Consider the following 19,443-nt stretch of genomic DNA (forward strand, 5'->3'; position numbering starts at 1 on the left):
ATGTTTTTCCTTTTTTTTCTACTAAGGTTATAGCTGGGGCTTGGTGCCTGCACAAACAGTGTCACATTATTTTCCTTTCTTCTTGATAGAGGGACACACACACACACACACACACACACACAGTGGGGAGGAGAAGAAAAACTTAGAACATTGCTCCACTGTTCAAAAGGCTTTCCCCAGCAAATTCAGGGGCTGGAACCTGGTTCCTTGCTCCTAGTAATTAATGTGTGTGCTCTATTGAGTGAGCCACCCTTTGGTCTCATAGCATTATTTTTCCTATGAAAAACAGGAACACAGAAATAGCTTGGAGTGTTCAAAATTTAGCACAAACCGTGTGCTTCCTTTCTGCCGGTGCTGTAGTGCTTCAGTTCTTTCTGTGAAGACCTCACCTCTGACTCATATCATCTGGATGAAATGCTTCTTGGACTTTCCCCGCTTGGTGATGTCCAGAATAATTTTTACTTTAAATGAGTAATCAACTTATGTGTTGAAAGAATAAATTGTACCTTGGAGTTGGCCCAGTGGATAGAGTGCATACCTCATCTAATATGAAGCCCTGGGTTTGATCCTGAGCAGCACATGAGAGCACCAAGGGTACTCCATGGTCAGGGAAGTAGTGCTTTGGTGCCACTCCTTCTGTCTGTCTCCCAGTCTCCCATAAAATAACATACTAACACAATACATATATGAATATATATTAATTGGTCTGGGTGGTGGCAAATGGTAGCTTGTGCATATTAGCATGCTTGTGGACATGGGTTCAAGTCCCCAGTCTACACTTACAGAAGCAGTGGGGCAGTATGTCAGGGTCCCTCTTTCTCTCTCCCTCTTCCCCCCCACCTCTGTCTCTATCAGAACAAAAAATAGTAAAAAAAAAAAAAAGGAAAATATATAGAATACAAAATTATGCTTGGAGGTAGATTAGTGGTATCACAAATGCATATGGACTGTCACTGCATTAAAAAAAATTAAGAAAGAATAAACTCATGGGAATATCCCTTAACTTTTAGGGAAAAAAGAAGACACAGGAGAAACGACAAGAAAGAAAGCAAAATCAAGAACAGGAACAAAGTGGGTGGGAGATGGCTACAGCACACACTTTGTTGGGTTTAAGCTGCAGACCACTATATGGGATCACCATGCAATGGAGAAGCTTCAGAAGTGGTGAAGAGGTACTTTGGCGTCTCTCTTCTCCCTTTCTGAAATAAATAAATAAAATAAAACCTCTGCCAGGAACAGTGAAATTATGCAGCCAGGAAGCCTGGTGGAAAAATAAAAAAGGAACAAAAAGATAAAGCATAGATAATGGGCCTAAGAGTCTAAAGGACTGGCAGGTTGGCATCTTTCAATCAGGAAGATCCTATGTGGATCATTTGGAGATGTTAAAAAAGCCTTGGGCCTTAAATGGTCTCCCACCTACCTCCAGTAGCAACTGAAAGATTAGTCACTCCATTAGCTGAAGGCATTAACCGCCTCCATTAAAATGCAAATGTCAACACCTGGGAGTGTGGTAGATCGAGCTATTATCAGCCATTTCCACCTCAGCTGCACTCTAAGCTCTTCCAATATTGCTTGTTCCCAGAGGTTGAGAGGTGAGCACAGTGTCTAGAAAAATCTAGACCCTAGTCTCCTAGTACCACGGAGTCAGAGGTCTACAGTAAGAGGCCTGACATCCTTGGTTTCTCCTGAAGTAGGGGTTAGGCTCCCAAGGGCCTCAGCCTCTTGGTGGCTAAGACACTGGACCCCAAGACTCCCCCAGGAAACCCCAAGGCTCCATTCTGTTAGCTGCTCTCTCACTTGGGGACAATCAGATAGTTAATGGGGTGGGTAAGTCCTTTTTTGCCTCCAGGACTATTGCTGGGGCTCAGTGCTGCACTACGAATATACTGCTACTAGAGGCTCCCCCACACCCCCATTTTGTTGCCCTTGTTGTTGGACAGGACAGAGGGAAATCGAGAGAGGAGGGGAGACAGAGAAGGGGGAGAAAGGTGGACACCTGCAGACCTGCTTTATCACTTGTGAAGCGACCCCCTTGCAGGTGGGGATTGGGGGCTCAAACTGGGATCCTTAATGCCGGTCCTTGCACTTCACACCATGTGCGCTTAATCTGCTGGGCTACTGCCTGACCTCCTGTGCTTGTTCTTAAAGTGCAGTTATCTAAAGGAGGCAGCTGTGCTTCCTGTCATTATTATTTCTATCTTATTTTTGAACCTCAGTAATCTTTAAGGTTCTTTCACCCTCAGGAGAAGCCCAGGGTTCTTGGAGTTCCTTAACTCCCTTGACATAGCCTGACAGTGCAAAACTGTGAAGTGGGCAAAGCTCATCCCAGTTCTTAACTGGCCTTAACTTCCACTCCCTTCTTAGCCACTTCCTGGTACCCACACCCTTTTCTGGTTCTGTTTGCCTCCAGACATGATCTGTGACCCCATGTACTCTCCTTCCTCACTCCCATGCTTAAACATTCTTTCTCTTGGTGCCCTTTTGCAATTGGGCATTAGTGGGGAAAGCCTGCGGGCTAAGTCCAGTCACACTGACTATGGTAGTGAAATTCCAGTCTCCTAGGGGAAGCTGCAGTCATTCTTCTCTGCCACATTGCTGAGATATGATTTACAGCCCATCAAGGTCAGGCTTGGGTTAAAGTGTGCAGTCCATGAGTTATTACTGGATTTATAGTCCTTTTGTCATCTCAATTATTTTAGTACATTTGCATGACCCCAGAAAGAAACTTCATATACATCAGACATCACCACCCACTCCCCACCCTCACCTCCATTTCCCCTTCTCCTCAGACCTGGCAACTATTAAGCAACGGTGTTTTTAAAAAAATATATTTATTATTATTTATTTTATAGGACAGAGAGAAATTGAGATAATTGTGGGGAGATAGAGAGGGAGAGAGAAAGAGACACATGCAACCCTGCTTCACCACTTATAAAACTTCCCCATTGCTGGTGGGGACTTAGGGCTTGAACTCAGGTCCTTGCACATGGTTATGTGTGCACTCAACTAGATGTGCCACCACTTAGCCCCTAATCTACTTTCTGTCTTGAAATTTTCTGCATTTATTGTTAGGAAATGATTGTCAAAGCATGACTATCTAATGGTGAAATTAAAAAAATATTTTCATTAAACAACAACAAATGACTGCTGTGAGCTGTGGACTCCTCATGCAGACACTGGCAACAGTGATAAGCCTGGTGACAATTAAAAAAGGTAGTCCGATACTTGAGCCACTACATCACCATCCGGGTCACTCTACAAATATTTATAAATATCCTTCTTCCTTCCCTCCCTCCCTTCTCTTCTTGGACCTTCTCATCATTATTTTGCATAATAAGTGCCTCACACATGGTCAGTTTTACCCTTCTGGGCTGCTTTTTCATTCTGATAAAGAGAGATCAGCTGAGATGCCGCAGCACCAGAGCTGCCTTTGGTGCCATGTCATCTCCCATGTGTGTTGGGAGCTTGAGCCTGGCAAAGGCATGTACCCTACCCAGTAAGCTATCTCCATGGCCTCTCCTAATGTTCTAAAATGCTAATATTTTAGAAACCTAATTTCCAAAAGTAGAAAATTCCTCCTAGAGGATGGGGGTAGATAGCATAATGATTATGTAAAGAGACTGTCATGCCTGAGACTTCAAAGTCCCAGGTTTAATTCCCCACACCACTATAAGCCAGAGCTGAGCAGTGCTCTGGTAAAAAAATAAATTAGAAAAAAAAAAAATTCTCCTAGAAAGAAGTCTGGTAGAGTGGAGACTGACATGTTCAAAGGTAACTACTAAATAGATACCTAGCTGGGGTACAGGCCTGCCCTGGGCTGTGCAGTCACCCTCCTTCTGTAAACCAAGTGCTTATTTCAGAGAGAGGTTGGGGTTTGGCCTTGGATTCAGCCCTATCTGATGATAATAGCTGAGGCACAGTCTTCGAAACCAACTTTGTTCCTGTGACTCCTTACATCTTCTTGGTTTTCTGCTGACCTCTACATAGGAACTGACTCTCGGGTTTCCTCATCAGTCCTTCTATCAGGCCAGCCTTTCAGTCAATGATGTCCACCTCTACAAATATTTCCTTTTTACAAATATGTATTTATTGATTGATTTATATATCATTGTAGGGCTCCATCTACACTTGCTTCCAGTACTATTTAATCTTGCTGGGAAATTGTGCAGATGTAGTCACATCTGCACATCTGCCATGTTGTCCCCTCAGGCTATTGCTAGTTCCTGCGAGAGTTGGGACATTCTCAGAGCACCTGTTCCGCCATGTTGTGCCCTCAGGGCATTGTCTATTCCCCTGCAATAGTTGCAGTGCTCTGGTTACTCCTCCCCCTTCCCATTCTCACTAGAGTTATTATCCTACCCTGGAGTGCTATGGTTACTCCTCCCTCTTCCCATTCTTGCAAGAGCTACTCCCATAAAAGCCCTTCTTCTTCCGCACCTCTCTCTCTTGCCGGCTCTTCACTTCGGTGTTTAGACGCAGGAAAGGTTACTGTGTGAGGCGGCCATTTTTGCTACCTCCACGTGGCCCAACCTGCTTCTCTCTCACCCAACTCTGAGGTGCCAGCGCAAATGAAGATTTGTGTTCCCTCTTTGCTCTGGATCTCCTCTCTCTCTTCTCCGTGGCGCAGCACGACATAATCTTGCTTTTCCAAACCATACAGTTACATCACTATTAGAGTTTGCTGTCCAATAACAGACCAGGATACCACTGTCCCAAATTTTTAGAAACTTTATTTTGATTTTATTTGATGGGAAAGAAAGAAACTGAGGGGAAGAGAGAGAAGGAGAAGGAGGAGAGGGAGGGGAAGAGAGAGATAGAGATAGAGACAGACATACAGCACTGCTTTATCATTTGTGAAGATTTCTAAGGTAGGGAGAAAACTTGAACCTAGGTCCTTGCATATGGTAGCACATACCACCACTTGTCCCTTCACTGTTTTTAATATATTTATTCATTCATTTATTTATTTCTTGAATAGAGAAAGATACAGATTGAGGGGGAAGGGGATGGTAGAGAAAAACAGGGATAGAGAGAGACACCTACAGCACTGCTTCACTGCTTGTGAAGCTTCCCCCCCTCAGGTGGGCACCAGGGCCTTGAGCCTAGGTCTTTCCATGTCTTCAATGTATTTTTAAAAGCTTAATTTATTTATTCATTTACCTATTGGACAGAGATAGAAACTGAGGTGGGGGAGTCGGGCTGTAGCGTAGCGGGTTAAGCGCAGGTGGCGCAAAGCACAAGGACCGGCATAAGGATCCCGGTTCGAACCCCGGCTCCCCACCTGCAGGGGAGTCGCTTCACAGGTGGTGAAGCAGGTCTGCAGGTGTCTGTCTTTCTCTCCCCCTCTCTGTCTTCCCCTCCTCTCTCCATTTCTCTCTGTCCTATCCAACAACAACAACAATAATAACTACAACAATAAAAAAACAACAAGGACAACAAAAGGGAATAAATAAATAAAATAAATATTTAAAAAAAAAAAGAAACTGAGGTGGAAGGGGGAGATAGAGACACACCTGCAGCACTGCTTTACCTTGTAAAGTTCCCTCCCTGCAGAACTGTGTAGGTCTAATCCACTTCCCACTGTCACCCACAGTTGCAGTGCTGTCCTTTTCACCACCACACCAGCCTCCATAGCACTCATTGTTTCCCCTGGGGCACCTCCTGTGCCAGGTCCCGTGTTTTGCACAGAGCACAGGAATGAGTAAGATACCAACTCTGCCCTGGAGGAGTTCAGGGGACTGTGCAGACAGTTCTGAATACAAGTCAAGATAACACAATGTAACGAGTGCTATAATAGAGACACAGGAAGGTATGCCAGGAGCTGAGGAGGAGGGAGAGCTTAACAGCCCCTGGAGGGCGGGGGGGGGGGGGGGGGGGGGGTGGGGGGGGGTGGGGAGATAGACATCTGATTTATGTGGAGGTGGTCTGGAGGAGGGTAATTTCTGCAGAGGCTAGAAGTGCTGTGCAGGGTGGCTGATGACATGGGGAAGTGATGATGAGTGTAAGCTGGCAGGTAAGAAGAGGCTGCTTTGAAGGTGGATGGAAGATGAGTAATTGCCCACAGTGAGGAATGGAGGATCTGGGAAGGTAGTCACCAGAGCTTGTGGATGAGAAGAGACTGGAAGGATAAGAGCCAAGTGACCAGGCTTTGAAAGTTGAGAGAGAAGGAAGGAGGTGTGTGTGTGTGTGTGTGTGTGTTGGTTTTATCCAGGGCTCCACCCTGAACTTTTCCATATACAAAGATAGAAAGAGAAGAGAGACAAACAAACAAACAGAAGAACCAACAAACAAAAAACACAGGACTGAACCTGGTCATGCACATTGCAGAGCAGTGCATTGTCCAAGTGAACTACTTTGCCAGTCTGAGAGTCCCACCTTTCTGATCAAGGAGTCTTAAGGATAATTCCCAGAGTTTATTAGAAATGGGGAGAGAGAGTCTGGGGAAGTAACCTTGGTTTCAGACAAATTGAATCTGGGTGCAGGTGGGAAGCAAAGAGACATCACAGTTTGCCAGTGGATGGGAAAGACTGCAACTGGGATGGAAGCCGAGAATGAAGACATTGACTTTGGAAATAACTTAGAGGGAAAAAAAAAGTTCATCCTTTGACCCAGCAATTATCCATTCAGGAATTTTTTCCAAGGATATAATTAAAGGTATGTGTGTGTTTTTTCTACAAAAAAGACTCATTGTTTATAATATAAAAGAATGGATGCTCTTCTTAATGCAGACCTGGGAATCAACTTAGGGCTTTGTGTATAAGCAATACTATGCAGCAGTCTCCCTGGCACAATTGTCCTTTTTTGATATACTTAGAGGGCAAGAGAAGACAGAGGAGGGAGAGACGCCAAGGCATTGAGTCATCAATGGAGCGGCCCCTTTGGTGCTGTCCATGGTGCTTAGGATTACACCCAGGGCCTCAAGCACAGGTGTGCTCTAGTCACCTGTGTGTTTCCAGGTACCCATATAAGTGAAAAACAAATAAACCAAAAAAAAACCCCCAAACTTGCTACAATTGTGAAAAAGGGCCAATAGTTAAGGATTCTGTTAAATAAATCATGTTACATCCATGCAATCATATTTTGTTCACAGTAAAATGAGTATTGTAGATTAGTATTTACTGACATGAAAAAAATCCACAGTATTTTGCTAGGTGGAAAAAAAGAGAGGTTATAAAACTGACTTTTCTTTGGTCATAGCTATGGCTTCATTGCTCCAGGCTGATTTCTTCAGATAAAGACAGGCCAGGGAGTCAGGCGGTACCACAGTGGGTTAAGTGCACATGGCGCAAAGCACAAGGACCGGTGCAAGGATCCCGGTTCGAGCCTCCGGCTCTCCACCTGCAGGGGAGGAGTCACTTCATAAGCGGTGAAGTAGGTCTGCAGGTGTCTGTCTTTCTCTCTTTCTCTCTGTCTTCCTCTCCTCTCTCCATTTCTCTCTGTACTATCCAACAACGAAGACAACAATAATAACTGCAACAATAAAACAAGGGCAAGAAAAGGGAATAAATAAATAAATAAATAAAAAAGAACCATAACACTGAAGCTCCCCCCTGTGCCATGGTGCACCCACATCGTGTACTAGTGGATTGAACCTGGGTAGCCAGTATGGCAGAACAGGCACCCTTCCCAGTGAGCTATCTCAAACAAGTTCAACTTGTTTAAAAAAAAAAGTGAAGACATTGATGGTTCTTTATATGTTATAGAATTATTAATGTATGTTTTAAAGATTGTCTGCATTCTACTATATGTAATCCTTTTATAGGATGCCTATCTACTATTTGGTACGTGGGGGCTCAAACTGAGGGTTTTATCCAGGCGAAGCACTGTCACTGAGCTATAAACATGGTTGATGGTGATTTTAAACATGTGAGCAAAAATGAAAAGGAATGAATGACCTAGAGAGAGTCCAGTGAATGACGATCATGCCCAGAATCCAGGCACCATTGCATCTCTGGTCATCCACTTGGCTAATGCATTTACTACTACCTGTCTTGGGATCTGCTGTGTCATTAGCCCTGTGGCTGCCCCTGAGGGAGGTTCAACTTACATTATATTCTGCTACCAACTGAGGGTTTGGCAAACTTTTTGACTTGCTAAGTCTGTTTCCTCATTTGTATAAAGGGGGAAAAAACACATTTCTCATCATGGATATTTGACAAAATACTTAGGAAATTTAATAAATATTAGTCCATTTTCCCTTTCTCTTTCCTCATTCTTCTCTGCTAGCCTCAGATTTGACTTCTAGTCTTTCCTCTTATAATGGGAATTAAAACTTCTTCTCTCTGAACCCTTGTATTGCTGCCTGGGTTTCTGTTGGACATTGGAACATGTCCTGGGCTGGAGCTAGTGCTTACTGGTTTCCCTCCTGACAGAAGCCTGGCCACCTCTCCATACCAGAAGCATCTAAAACAAGATTTCGTATCCAAGGGTGCTCTGTGAATATCTGTTGACTAAATTCATGATGTTCTCTATGACTGAATTAATCACAGATTGCTCAAAGGTTAGTTTATTCAGAGATCTTGGAGTTTTTCTTTTCCCAAGATGCCATTCAGCAAGGTTTATCTTCCAGTGTGCAAAGTCATGACCTGCAGAAAAAGGATCTCTAGGCTCCTAGTCAGAAGTGCTGCCGAGAGCGCTGCAGGATGAAAAGTAAAGTGAAGGCCATTTCTCTCTACTGAGAGGTGGGAAGAGAAGCTTCCAGCAGGCCTGCTTAAGGCTAAGGGGGAACTGGGCAGGTACTTAATTCCACAAGCCTAGGTCCTGCTTGATCCATTGTAAATGTATTTCCCCCCCTTTATTGGGGGATTAATGGTTTACAGTCGACTAAAAGACAGTAGTTTGTACACGGGTAACATTTCGCAGTTTTTCACATAACAATTCAACCTTTACTAGGTCCTCCTCTGCCATCATGTTCCAGGACCTGAACCATCCCCCACCCCATAGTCTTTTACTTTGATATACTACCATAGAAAATTTCTTCTCTGCACACTTGCCTCTGACTCGCTGGCGCTGGTTTAGAAGAATCTGGTCCTACTCAATCCCCACCCACAAGATGGGGTCCACCTGGCTCTGGTGTGCTCCCACCAATGCCTTACTCTGTGTGTGTATGGGGGGGGTGGGGTGGGGAAAGATACTTGGCGTTAATGCAAGCTTTCTAGGTTGCAAATTTGGAAACCTTTGTGATTTAGTGCTTGTAGCTCAAGTTCTCAGAACCTAAACTTCTGCATCTATAAACTGGGGCAAAGCTTTCAGGCCTTGTGTCCCTCCTTTCACATCCTAGGGTTATGAGAGGAGTGTGTGTCAAATTCCTCTGGGCACATCTGGTATCCCTTATATAGAACTGGTGAAGAGTTCTCCACACAGCCCAGGTCTGCCGAGTGCTATCTGGGCTCCCTCTGGCTAACTACCCACCCAGGAGGTACTATCCCCTCGTCTTGGCTGCATCAGCCTCACCCTCAGCATCTCCATCTTTTCAGTGACTGTCTTTCTTCGCCTCCGAGACTCCCATTCTCTCCACCTTCACGGTCCATTTCCTGGTCTGGCTGTCTCGGTCTCCCTTGACCCCTCCTGGGACTCCAGTCCCCGGCGCCCTGCGACCTTCGCTGCCCGGCGCCCCCAGCCGGGTGCGCCCTCCTTGGGCACCGCCGCGCGGCCGGAGAATCGTCCAATAAGATCGGTGGACTCCAGCCTGACAGCTCGGGAAGCGGCCAATCGAGCCGGGCCGGGGAAGGGGGGTGCGGCGCGGGGGCTGAAGTTGGGTTGCATGGGGGGAGGGGAGCTAGAGGGGGACACAAAAGAGGGGAGCTAGGACTAGGGGCGCGGGATCCTAGGGCGGGGGAGGACCGCCCACCACCCAAGTCCGACGAAGATCCGCGGACCGGGTGCGGCTTCGGGCGCCGGGGAGGGTGGGAGCTCGGCTCGGATTTTAGGTGAGGAAGGGGAGCCAGGGCCCTCCCCATGGCCCCCCGGCACCCGGCCTGAGGCTGCCAGTAGGGTGCTGGGGCGGGTGGCGTGGCCTGGCCGGGGGCGGCCGCGCGGCGCCGTGAGCCGAGGCCCGGGCGGCGCGGGGTGGGGGGGGGGGGTGATGCGGAGGGCGCTTCAGCGGCGGCGGCGAGCGGACGAGGAGGGAGGAGCGGCGCGAGCGGCCGGAGCAGCGGCGCAGGGCCCGAGGCGAGCATGGCGCGCCCTAAGTCCGGCTCGCGCGGGCCTCCCGGGAGCGTCCCCCGGACGCGGCGGCGCTTGGGCTGACCCCTGGCGGCCCGCAGCCTCTGAGCCGCGGCTCTCTGACCCCGGCTGCGCGGCTCCCCCAGACCAGCCCGACTGCGTTGGGGCAGCTCGGCGGTGGCGCCGCGCCGGATCCCGCCCTCCGCCTAGTCCCGCGCCCGGCCGCTGTGGGCCCGCAGCCGGCGGCGTGGAGCCTTGGTCTTGCGGAGCGGGGGCAACCGCGCTCCGGGGTTGGAGGGGCCGGGTCAGCCCCGCGGGGCCTGGGGGCCGAGGGGCGGCGAGCGGGAAAGGGCCGAGCGGCAGGAGCCGGTCCGCGTCCCCGCCCCCGCCCCCAGTGCAGTCGCGCTGAAGGCTCGGCGGGGCGTGCGCCTGGGCCGCGCTCTCTCTCGCTGCGGGAGGGGGATGCGGGCGAAGCCCCCCCCCTCCGGGTTCCAGGACCCTCCTCCCCGGGGCTCCCGAGCCTTTGCTCCGCCCGCCACCCCCTCCCCCGTCCTCTCCACCCCCCATCCCACCTCCCCACCCCTCGTAAGAAAATAATGCTGGCAGGCGCCCGCACCTCCCAGTCGTTTCCAGTCCGCTGCGAGGGAAGGGCGCCCGCTCTGTCTCCGCACCCGGCCCCGTGCCTGCCCGCCACCTCTTCGCGTGTGCCGCCGGGCTCCGTTTAGGCAGAGGCTGCCAGCACCGCGGAGGCGCCGCCCGCAAGGACACCGCGCCGTCCCGCCTCGCCCGCCACTCGGGTCCCCGGCGAGCTCGGCACGAGCCAGGAGTCAGGTCGCCCCCGGCCCCCGCGCCCAGAGCAGCAGCCCCAGCGGTCCCGCCGCGCCAGCTCGGAGCCAACTCCATCTCGGACTCGGGACTCGGGACGCGGGACGCGAGACGCGGCTCCTCAGCCGCTCTTCACCTCGGGGCTGCGCTCGCTCCCCACTCGCCCTCCCGCCGCCTCCCTCGCCGCTCAGGACGGGGGTGCCACGATGCCCCGCTGCAGCGCAGGGCCCCGGGCCGCCCCCGACGTGTGACCCCAGCCTGGTCCCCCTGCTCGGCCGTCCGCCTTCCCCTTGGAGACCCCCGGCTCGGCCCCCGGGGGAGGAGGAAGAAGACGACGAGGCCGAGGGGGGGATGTCCGGCTCCAAAAGCTCGAGCCCCCCGGGCTACGCAGCGCAGACGACTGCGGCGGCGCGGGCAGGCGCGGAGCACCGCTCGGCGTGGGGAGAGGCCGACTCCCGCGCCAATGGCTTCCCCCACGCCCCCGGGGGCTCGGGCCGCGGCGGCTCCACCAAGACGCCCCGGGGAGCAGTGACCGCGCAGCAGCTCCCGCGCCTGGCGGGCCGCTGGCGCTGCGGCGGCGACGACGACGACCCTCCGCTGAGCGGCGACGACCCCCTGGTCGGGGGCTTCGGCTTCAGCTTCCGCTCCAAGTCCGCCTGGCAGGAGCGCGGCGGCGACGACTGCGGCCGAGGCAGCCGGAGACAGCGGCGGGGCGCGGCCGGCGGGGGCAGCACCCGGGCGCCCCCTGCGGGCAGCGGCGGCGGAGGCCCGGCGGCGGCGGCCGCGGCAGGCGGGACGGAGGTGCGCCCCCGCTCGGTGGAGCTGGGCCTGGACGAGCGGCGGGGCAAGGGCCGCGCAGCCGACGACCTGGAGGCCCGGGCCGTCGAGGGGGACGAGGGGGCCGGGGATGGCGGCAGCTCGACGGGCTCGGACTCGGGCCCGGGAGCGGTGCTGTCTCTGGGCGCCTGCTGCCTGGCGCTGCTGCAGATCTTCCGCTCCAAGAAGTTCCCATCGGACAAGCTGGAGCGACTGTACCAGCGCTACTTCTTCCGCCTGAACCAGAGCAGCCTCACCATGCTCATGGCCGTGCTGGTGCTCGTGTGCCTCGTCATGCTGGCCTTCCACGCCGTGCGGCCCCCGCTCCAGCTGCCTTACCTGGTGGTGCTGGCAGCCGCCGTGGGTGTGATCCTCATCATGGCGGTACTCTGCAACCGCGCAGCCTTTCACCAGGACCACATGGGTCTGGCCTGCTACGCGCTCATCGCCGTGGTGCTGGCGGTGCAGGTGGTGGGCTTGCTGCTGCCCCAGCCGCGCAGCGCCTCCGAGGGAATCTGGTGGACAGTGTTCTTCATCTACACCATCTACACACTGCTGCCCGTGCGCATGCGGGCCGCGGTGCTCAGCGGAGTTCTTCTGTCTGCCCTCCACCTGGCCATAGCTTTGCGCACCAACGCCCAGGACCAGTTCCTGCTCAAGCAGGTAGGTACCCACGGGCCCGCACCGACTGGTTTGGGCGGGGTGGTGGGGGGGAGGGGGCTGTCAGGCCTTGGCCTCTCTCACCTATTCAAGTAGTTGAAAAAAGCCAGAGAGATATGTCTGCATCGGCTGTCCTGTCTTAATCCTCACAAAGCATCCTTATTTTCAAAAGGGCACCCATGCCTTACATATAGAAGACATACTCTAGCCTGGGGCCATTATGGTGGGTGTGTGAATGAGGAAAGAAGGTGGGAGGGGAAAATTCTAAAGACAGAACCTCATCTCTTCTTAGCCTGCTTTCCTGTATAGAAAGACCCTACTAACCCTGACCCTTCCTCCAAGAGTGGCTGCTGGCTTGTTAGCCCACTCTGGATGGAGTGACAGGGAACAGAGACCAGGGGCATCCTTTACCTGATCTTAGGAGGGGGGAATGATCACCCTGCCAATTCTCTGAGATTGAAGGTAAGGGGGCTGATGAAAATTGGAGGGAGGACTGGTGAATTTGTTTCAGTTGTGGACGTGCCCCAAGTCTAGATAGGTACCTTGAGTAAAGGTGGAAAAAACCTTCTGAGGGGAATGTGTGGTGGCAGCTTGCATTCCTGGTCTGACAAAAAACTTGTTGCAGACCATCAGCCCTTCTTTGGGAGCATTTGGTTAATGCTTGGGGGATGGTGGTAGAGGTGGTGGAGCAGTGTGCTTGGGAAGAAATAAACTTCTCCTTGGTAGGTTAGTGATTCTGCTGAGAGCTTCTGGGAGAGGAATGTGCTTCCTCTCTTGACCTGGAGTGAGCCTGGTTTGTCTGATATGCATACCCTCTCTGTTTCACTGTCCCCATGCCTTTGGCTTTTTGGGCCTCATCCATGATCCCCGATGAGCATTGCCTGTCTGCGTGGAACTGCACTGTAGGATAAAGGGGATGTTCTCTTCACGGTGGACTCCACGACACTGCCCACCCCTCTTCCAGCCATCTGTTCTAGTAGAGCCTCTAGTTGTATCCCACTGCCTCCTCCTCCACATGTAATTTACTTCCCCAACCTGTGATACTGTTGAGTACCACGGCTTCCTCGAAGGGATCTCTTGTACCAGCTTGACTTCCTTGGTGTCATCATCATCTTGTTTTTTTAATATTTATTTATTCCCTTTTGTTGCCCTTGTTGTTTTATTGTTGTAGTTATTATTGTTGTTGTTGGATAGGACAGAGAGAAATGGAGAGAGGAGGGGAAGACAGAGAGAAGGAGAGAAAGAGAGACACCTGCAGACCTGCTTCATTGCCTGTGAAGCGACTCCCCTGCAGGTGGGGAGCCGGGGGCTCGAACCGGGATCCTTACGCCGCTACTTGTGTTTTTGCGCCATGTGCGCTTAACTCAATGCACTACCTCCAGACTCCTGGTGTCATCATCTTCTATGGGACTAGTGCTGGTGTGGGCTTCAGAGTGCTGGGTAAACCTCTAGGATGTTCTGTGTCTGGGCAGGAGGAAACTTGCCATCTCCCTGGGCCTTAGTTTTCTTTCTTGAGGGGAGGGTTATGCATATAGAACCTTCCTTGTGCCCAGCCTCATCTCCTGCAAGGGGCCCTGGACTTCCACTGTAGTCAGACTGGCCTCTCCTCCTTACTCATGATTTACAAAAGAGTTGGACTCACAGAGTGAGCACTGCCTTGTCCTCAGTACCCATTGATTTTGCTCTCCATGCAGTGTGAGCTCCTTGAGTGCAGGTATCCAGAGGTATGCTTTTCCTCCTTCTACTGCTCTCTCTTCTAGAACAACTGCAAGGTTCTTAGTAGGGATTTAACAACTACTTGCTAATTGGCTTGGATTCCAATGAATGGAGGGCCATTGATGCTAAGTTTTAAAGTTTTTGCTGTTTGCCATTAGTAGACAGAATCTTTGAACTTTGGACCAAAGATGGTGGCTTTAAAAAAAGTTAACCAGGGGAGTTGGGCTATAGCACGAGGGGTTAAGCTCACATGGTGCGAAACACAAGGACTGGCATAAGGATCCTGGTTCGAGCCCCTGGCTCCCCACCTGCAGAGAGTCGCTTCACAGGTGATGAAGCAGGTCTGCAGGTGCTTATCTTTCTTTCCTCCTCTTCCTCTTCCCCTCCTCTCTCCATTTCTCTCTGTCCTATCCAACAATGACAACAATAATAACTACAACAACAATAGAAACAGCCAAGGGCAACAAAAGGGAAACTAACTAACTAAATATTTTTTTAAAGTTAACTAGTATTGTTAGTTCTTCTAAAAGTTTACAGTCTTGTGACCCAACTACCATGTGGGTGTTGGAGCTTGGTGGTGGTGGGGTGATGGTGATGGTATTCCCATCATGGGTAGGAGGCAAGTTGGGAGTAGCTTTTCTGCAGAGGACAGGACAGAGTGTTCAGGAGCTTCTCTGAGCCAGATTTGGGGCCTAGCATGACAGTGCCATGGAAGCCACAGAGAGTGATTTACCTTCCCTCCCACCTTTCACCACTTCCCACCTCTTCTTGCCCACGATGGCCTTTAGACTTCCATGGGGGATGAGGGCTTTGGGGTAGATCTGTGCAACTTTTCATAATCTGCTCCTCTGTGGAGTCTGCAGAGCATGTTAGGAATGGTCCACAAGGTGATGCAAACACTGCTTATCTTTCTCTTGGTTTTGTTTGAGTCACCTTTCTGATTGTTCCTAATGTAAGATTCAGATTTCCTGAGCAAAGCCTGCTGGGTGGTAGAGGGCATGAGTGGTGCAGTTCAGTATTCACACCTATCTCAGGTTACCCACAGTGGTGGGTCTTGAAGGTAGTTCGCTACAGCGTATGTGCCCTATTCTTCCTTGGATGGAGAGATGTCTGGGGAAGTGGGGCAGCATGCAGAGCTTCTACTGTTGGGGCCGTGGGAATCCCCCTCTAGGTTCACATAGCAGGTCCTCAGGATACCGTATGACCCAGGTCTTTAACATTATCCCACTGGGTGTTTTGTATTTCATTGGTTCCTCTTAGGATAGGGCTCTGGCCTTTGCTCCAATTAGGAGGATAAACATGAGCTCCTGTTGGCTGGTTTTTCCTTAAAAGAGAGCTGAGAGGCAAAGTAGAGCTCCTCTCTTGAGGGCTGAGGTCACCTTTTTATCTTGCTCCCCTCATCTGGCCCCCTCCCTGGCTCTGTATATTCTCTTTCCTTGCCTGCTCCTCTCTTCTCTTACTTCCCTTCTCTTCCCACCCCCTCTGGTCCCCCATTGCTCTCTGCCCACCTCTCCTCTCTGCTGCCTGTCTGCGTGTTCCACTTCCCTATCCCTCACTCCCCATTTGCAGGCTCTCAGCTTCCCCTTCTGTGCTCTCCTCTTACTGCTTTCTCCTCCTCGATGGGGCACAGGAGGAGCATCATGGGGTTGTTTTTGCCTCCTTCTTTGCCTGTTACAAGTCCCTCTGCTACACCCATACCATAAATAACACTCGAGCATCTGCCAAACACATTCCTCACTTGTGTTAATAGGCTGCAATGATGTAGCAGCCTGTTGCCATGGCAACCTCATTTTTGTTTGACTGTATCCCACTCTGCTACATAAAGCCTCTGCACACACACACACACACACACACACACACACACACACAAACAGGCACGCTCACACAACTATTCCATGTGCTTAGCTATTCAAGATGATTCTGGAGAAAGCATCTTTGGCCAAGGAGATGAGCATCTCTGAGCATCCTGGTGTTACTCTGGGAGGGGGTAATGGGTGGAAGGGTGCTTGGCAAAGTAGACAGACCCGTTCATCTGTGGGGTATTATTATTCTGCAGGCACATTCAATGGGCCCGGTGTGATTTCTAAGCTTATTCTCACCCCCATGTGGGTCCCTGTGAGCCTGGAAGAGCTGTAGAGGTTGCCACCCCACCCAACTTTCTCTCTTCCTCCTTCCTGGTTCTCCTGAAGCAACTCACTGATTTCTTAAATTTTCTCCTTTGTGCTTGTTCTAACCTGCAACTGTCAGCAGTTGTTGCAGAGATCAGAAGGGCCCGGGAGATTTGTGGGTGATGTGCTGTGACTGCCAGCACGTGTGAGTGTCTGTAGCAAGGAGGCTGGGGGTGGATGGCCATGGGGATGCAGACCAAGAACCTGCTGCCCAGTGTATGCATGCATGTCTGTCTGTCTGTCTGTCTCCCTCTCTCCCCCCTCTCTTTCTGTCTCTTATATGGACTAACCTTGATGATGGAGGTGAGCCCAGGGAAGCCTTTGTGTTGACTTTGAAAGGAGATCATTGCAGCTCCATCCTGTTTATTCCTGGCTGGTGGTTGGCTTCTTGTGGCCATTTGCTTTTCTGCTTTAGAGTCTCCATTGCCCTTCCAACCTTGACCTCTGTATTCTTATGGAAAGGCCTGGATGAACTTTCCCTTCTTTCCAAAAGATGGTTAGAGACTAGGCTTGGGTAGTCAGCTCCCCTGGTCCAATGGAGTCCTGTGTTTCCTTTGCAGAATCCTTTCCAGCTGCTAACCTGCCCAGATGCCTGGTGGGCCTGGCTGAACAGCTGCCTCCTCTGTCAGGAATGTGGCTCATGGTGGCTAGCCCATGTGCACTGCTGGCAGCTGCTGCCTCCCTGCCCGAGGGCTGGTGAGGAGGAGGACACACACACTTAAAACGGCCAGGAATTGTCTGTCACCAGCTGCTTCCCCCACACGCAACCTGCATTTCTGGACAGGAGAAATCTAACTACACTGAGCTACAGTGGTTGAGGGCTGGGCTTGGTGTGTAGCACTTGAGTTTGAGCTGATGAGGGTCTGGTTCTCTTGCCTCAAGGCTAATTGTGTTTTCCAATTATATTTACTAATTGTTTTCAGTTATGTGCTTCTTTCTCTAAGCAGCTGGTAAGGCAATGCTTATGGAACAGAAACCTCTGGACTTGGGGTCTAGCAGGGCTTTTGGATTGGGGAGGTCACTTTCTAGATCCCAGAGATGCATCTGTTCCTGTGGGGAGGACTTCAGGGGTGGCAGAGATTGGTGAAAGGGCAGACATCAGTCACTGTGTTTGTGGAATGCTCACTGCCTATCATTCCATCTGAGTTGTGATTTGCAGCACAGGCATGAGGTCTGTGTGCTGTTTACAAAAAAGACAATGAGAGAAACCTACTCCTCAAAAATGAGTTTTACAAGTTAGTGTAAAAGATCTGGACATGTGCTGGACAGTGGTGCACCTGGCTGAGCACATAAGTAACTATGTGCAAGGACCTGGGTTCAAACTCCCAGTCCTCACCTGAAGGTGGGAAGCTTTACTAGTGATGAGCCAGTGATTCAGGTGTGTCTGTCTGTCTATCTAGGGAGAGATAGAGAGGGAATGAGATGAGAGAGACCTGTAGCCCTGTTTCACAACTTGTGAAATTCCTCACCCTGCAGGTGGGAACCAGGTGTTTGAACCCCAGTCCTTGTGCACTGTAATATATATGCTCAACCAGGTGCACCACCACCTGCTCCCTTCCCCCTTATTTCCAAACACAAGACAAGAGCTTTTTTCAATTTCTTCTCTGTCCTATTAAATTAGATAAATAATTAAATAACAACAACAGTATAGGCCTGGGCAGAAGCATTCCTGGGCAAACAGGGCCTGGGTACGAACCACTGTGTCATTGGGCAGGGAGGCAGGTGTGACTGCAGCTGCCACTTGGTCCCAACTATAAGTGGGGTGAGATTGGGGAGGGAGACTTGAAGCGGGAAGCCCCTCCTCCTCCCCCCACCCCGGGATAGTGCCAGTCTCTTGCTGGCTGGCTTCTGATCTACATCTGTCCATGTGGTGCCTTGGTCAACTTGGTTGATCTTATGGTGGGTCCAGCTCACCATGGGTTACGTTTCACAAGTATAATGTACTCCAGGAGCTCAGCTGTTTTCTGCCCATAAGTACTATGGAGAGAGTGACAGAAGCCATGCTCTAGCATGTCATTCTCCCCTGGGTGAAGATGGCGGATAACTTAAGGAGGGTGTGCTGCTTTCTCTCCCAGACACAAAACTTCATGAATGTAATTAGAAAGTTCTACTTTACCCACCCTCCCTTATCTTCTTCCCCCTCCTCCTCTCCTTCTTCCTCCTCCTTCTCTTTCTTCATTTTAAAGATTTGTTTTGTTATTTCATATGAGGTAGAGATAGTGAGGGGGAAAGATAGAGAGAGAGAGACTAGATCATGACTCTGTTTGCACTGGGGACTGAACCAAGAGCCTCAAGCAAGCAAAGTCTAAGCTCTGCCACTTGAGCTATTCCCTACAGGTACCCCTAATCTTCCTTTTTCTTTTCTTTTTTTAGTTATTTATTTTTGATAGAGACTTTGAGGAATTAAGAGGGATGAGAGGGAAAGGGAGAGAGAGGGAAGGAGGGAGGGAGAGAGAGAGAGAGAGATGCCTGCAGTACTGCTTCACCATTCATAAATCTTCTTCCCTGCAGGTAGGGACCAGGGCTGCAACCTAGGTCTTTGCACACTTTAATGTGTGCACTCTGCAGGGTGCACGACCACCTAACCTCCCACCCCTTATTTTTTCATTTTCAAATCTACTTTTATTTATTTTGGATAGAGACAAAGAAATTGAGAGGGAAGATGGAGAGAGAGAGAGATAGAGATATAGATAGAGAGATATGAGAGAGACCTGCTTCATAACTGTGAAACTCTTTGACCTGCAGGTGGGAACCAGGGCTTTGAACCCCAGTCCTTGTGCACTGTAATGTATATGCTCAACCAGGTATGCCACCACCTGCCCCTTTCCCCTTTATTTTTTTTTAATAATTTTTTTGAATATTTAATTTATTCCCTTTTGTTGCCCTTGTTTTATTGTTGTAGTTATTATTATTGTCATTGTTGTTGGATAGGACAGAGAGAAATGGAGAGAGGAGGGGGAATACAGAGAGGGGAGAGAAAGACAGACACCTGCAGACCTGCTTCACCGCTTGTGAAGTGACTCCCCTGCAGGTGAGGAGCCAGGGCTTGAACCGGGATCCTTACACCAGTCCTTGTGCTTTGCGCCACCTGCCT

The 19,443-nt window shown here is 50.6% G+C and overlaps 2 protein-coding genes across 2 annotated transcripts in view; one reads left to right on the forward strand and one right to left on the reverse strand.

Annotated features, from left to right (window-relative positions):
• Positions 1 to 9,174: 9,174 nt before the first annotated feature.
• Positions 9,175 to 11,067, reverse strand: LOC132536248 (zinc finger protein ZIC 5-like). The gene is made up of 2 exons (XM_060183843.1): positions 10,781 to 11,067; positions 9,175 to 9,778 (listed from the first exon to the last, which is right to left on the reverse strand). The coding sequence occupies exons 1-2, from the start codon at positions 11,065 to 11,067 to the stop codon at positions 9,520 to 9,522; spliced, it is 546 nt and encodes a 181-aa protein (XP_060039826.1). The 3' UTR covers positions 9,175 to 9,519.
• Positions 11,068 to 11,340: 273 nt separating this feature from the next.
• LOC132536247 (adenylate cyclase type 5-like) overlaps positions 11,341 to 19,443 on the forward strand; it is a 28,278-nt gene continuing 20,175 nt past the window's right edge. Inside the window, exon 1 of the mRNA XM_060183842.1 lies at positions 11,341 to 12,468. Coding sequence (XP_060039825.1) covers positions 11,341 to 12,468 — 1,128 coding nt within the window. The remainder of the gene's footprint in view (positions 12,469 to 19,443) is intronic.

The sequence above is a fragment of the Erinaceus europaeus genome, unplaced genomic scaffold (genome assembly GCF_950295315.1).
Source record: "Erinaceus europaeus unplaced genomic scaffold, mEriEur2.1 scaffold_663, whole genome shotgun sequence".
Classification (NCBI taxonomy): Eukaryota; Metazoa; Chordata; class Mammalia; order Eulipotyphla; family Erinaceidae; genus Erinaceus; species Erinaceus europaeus.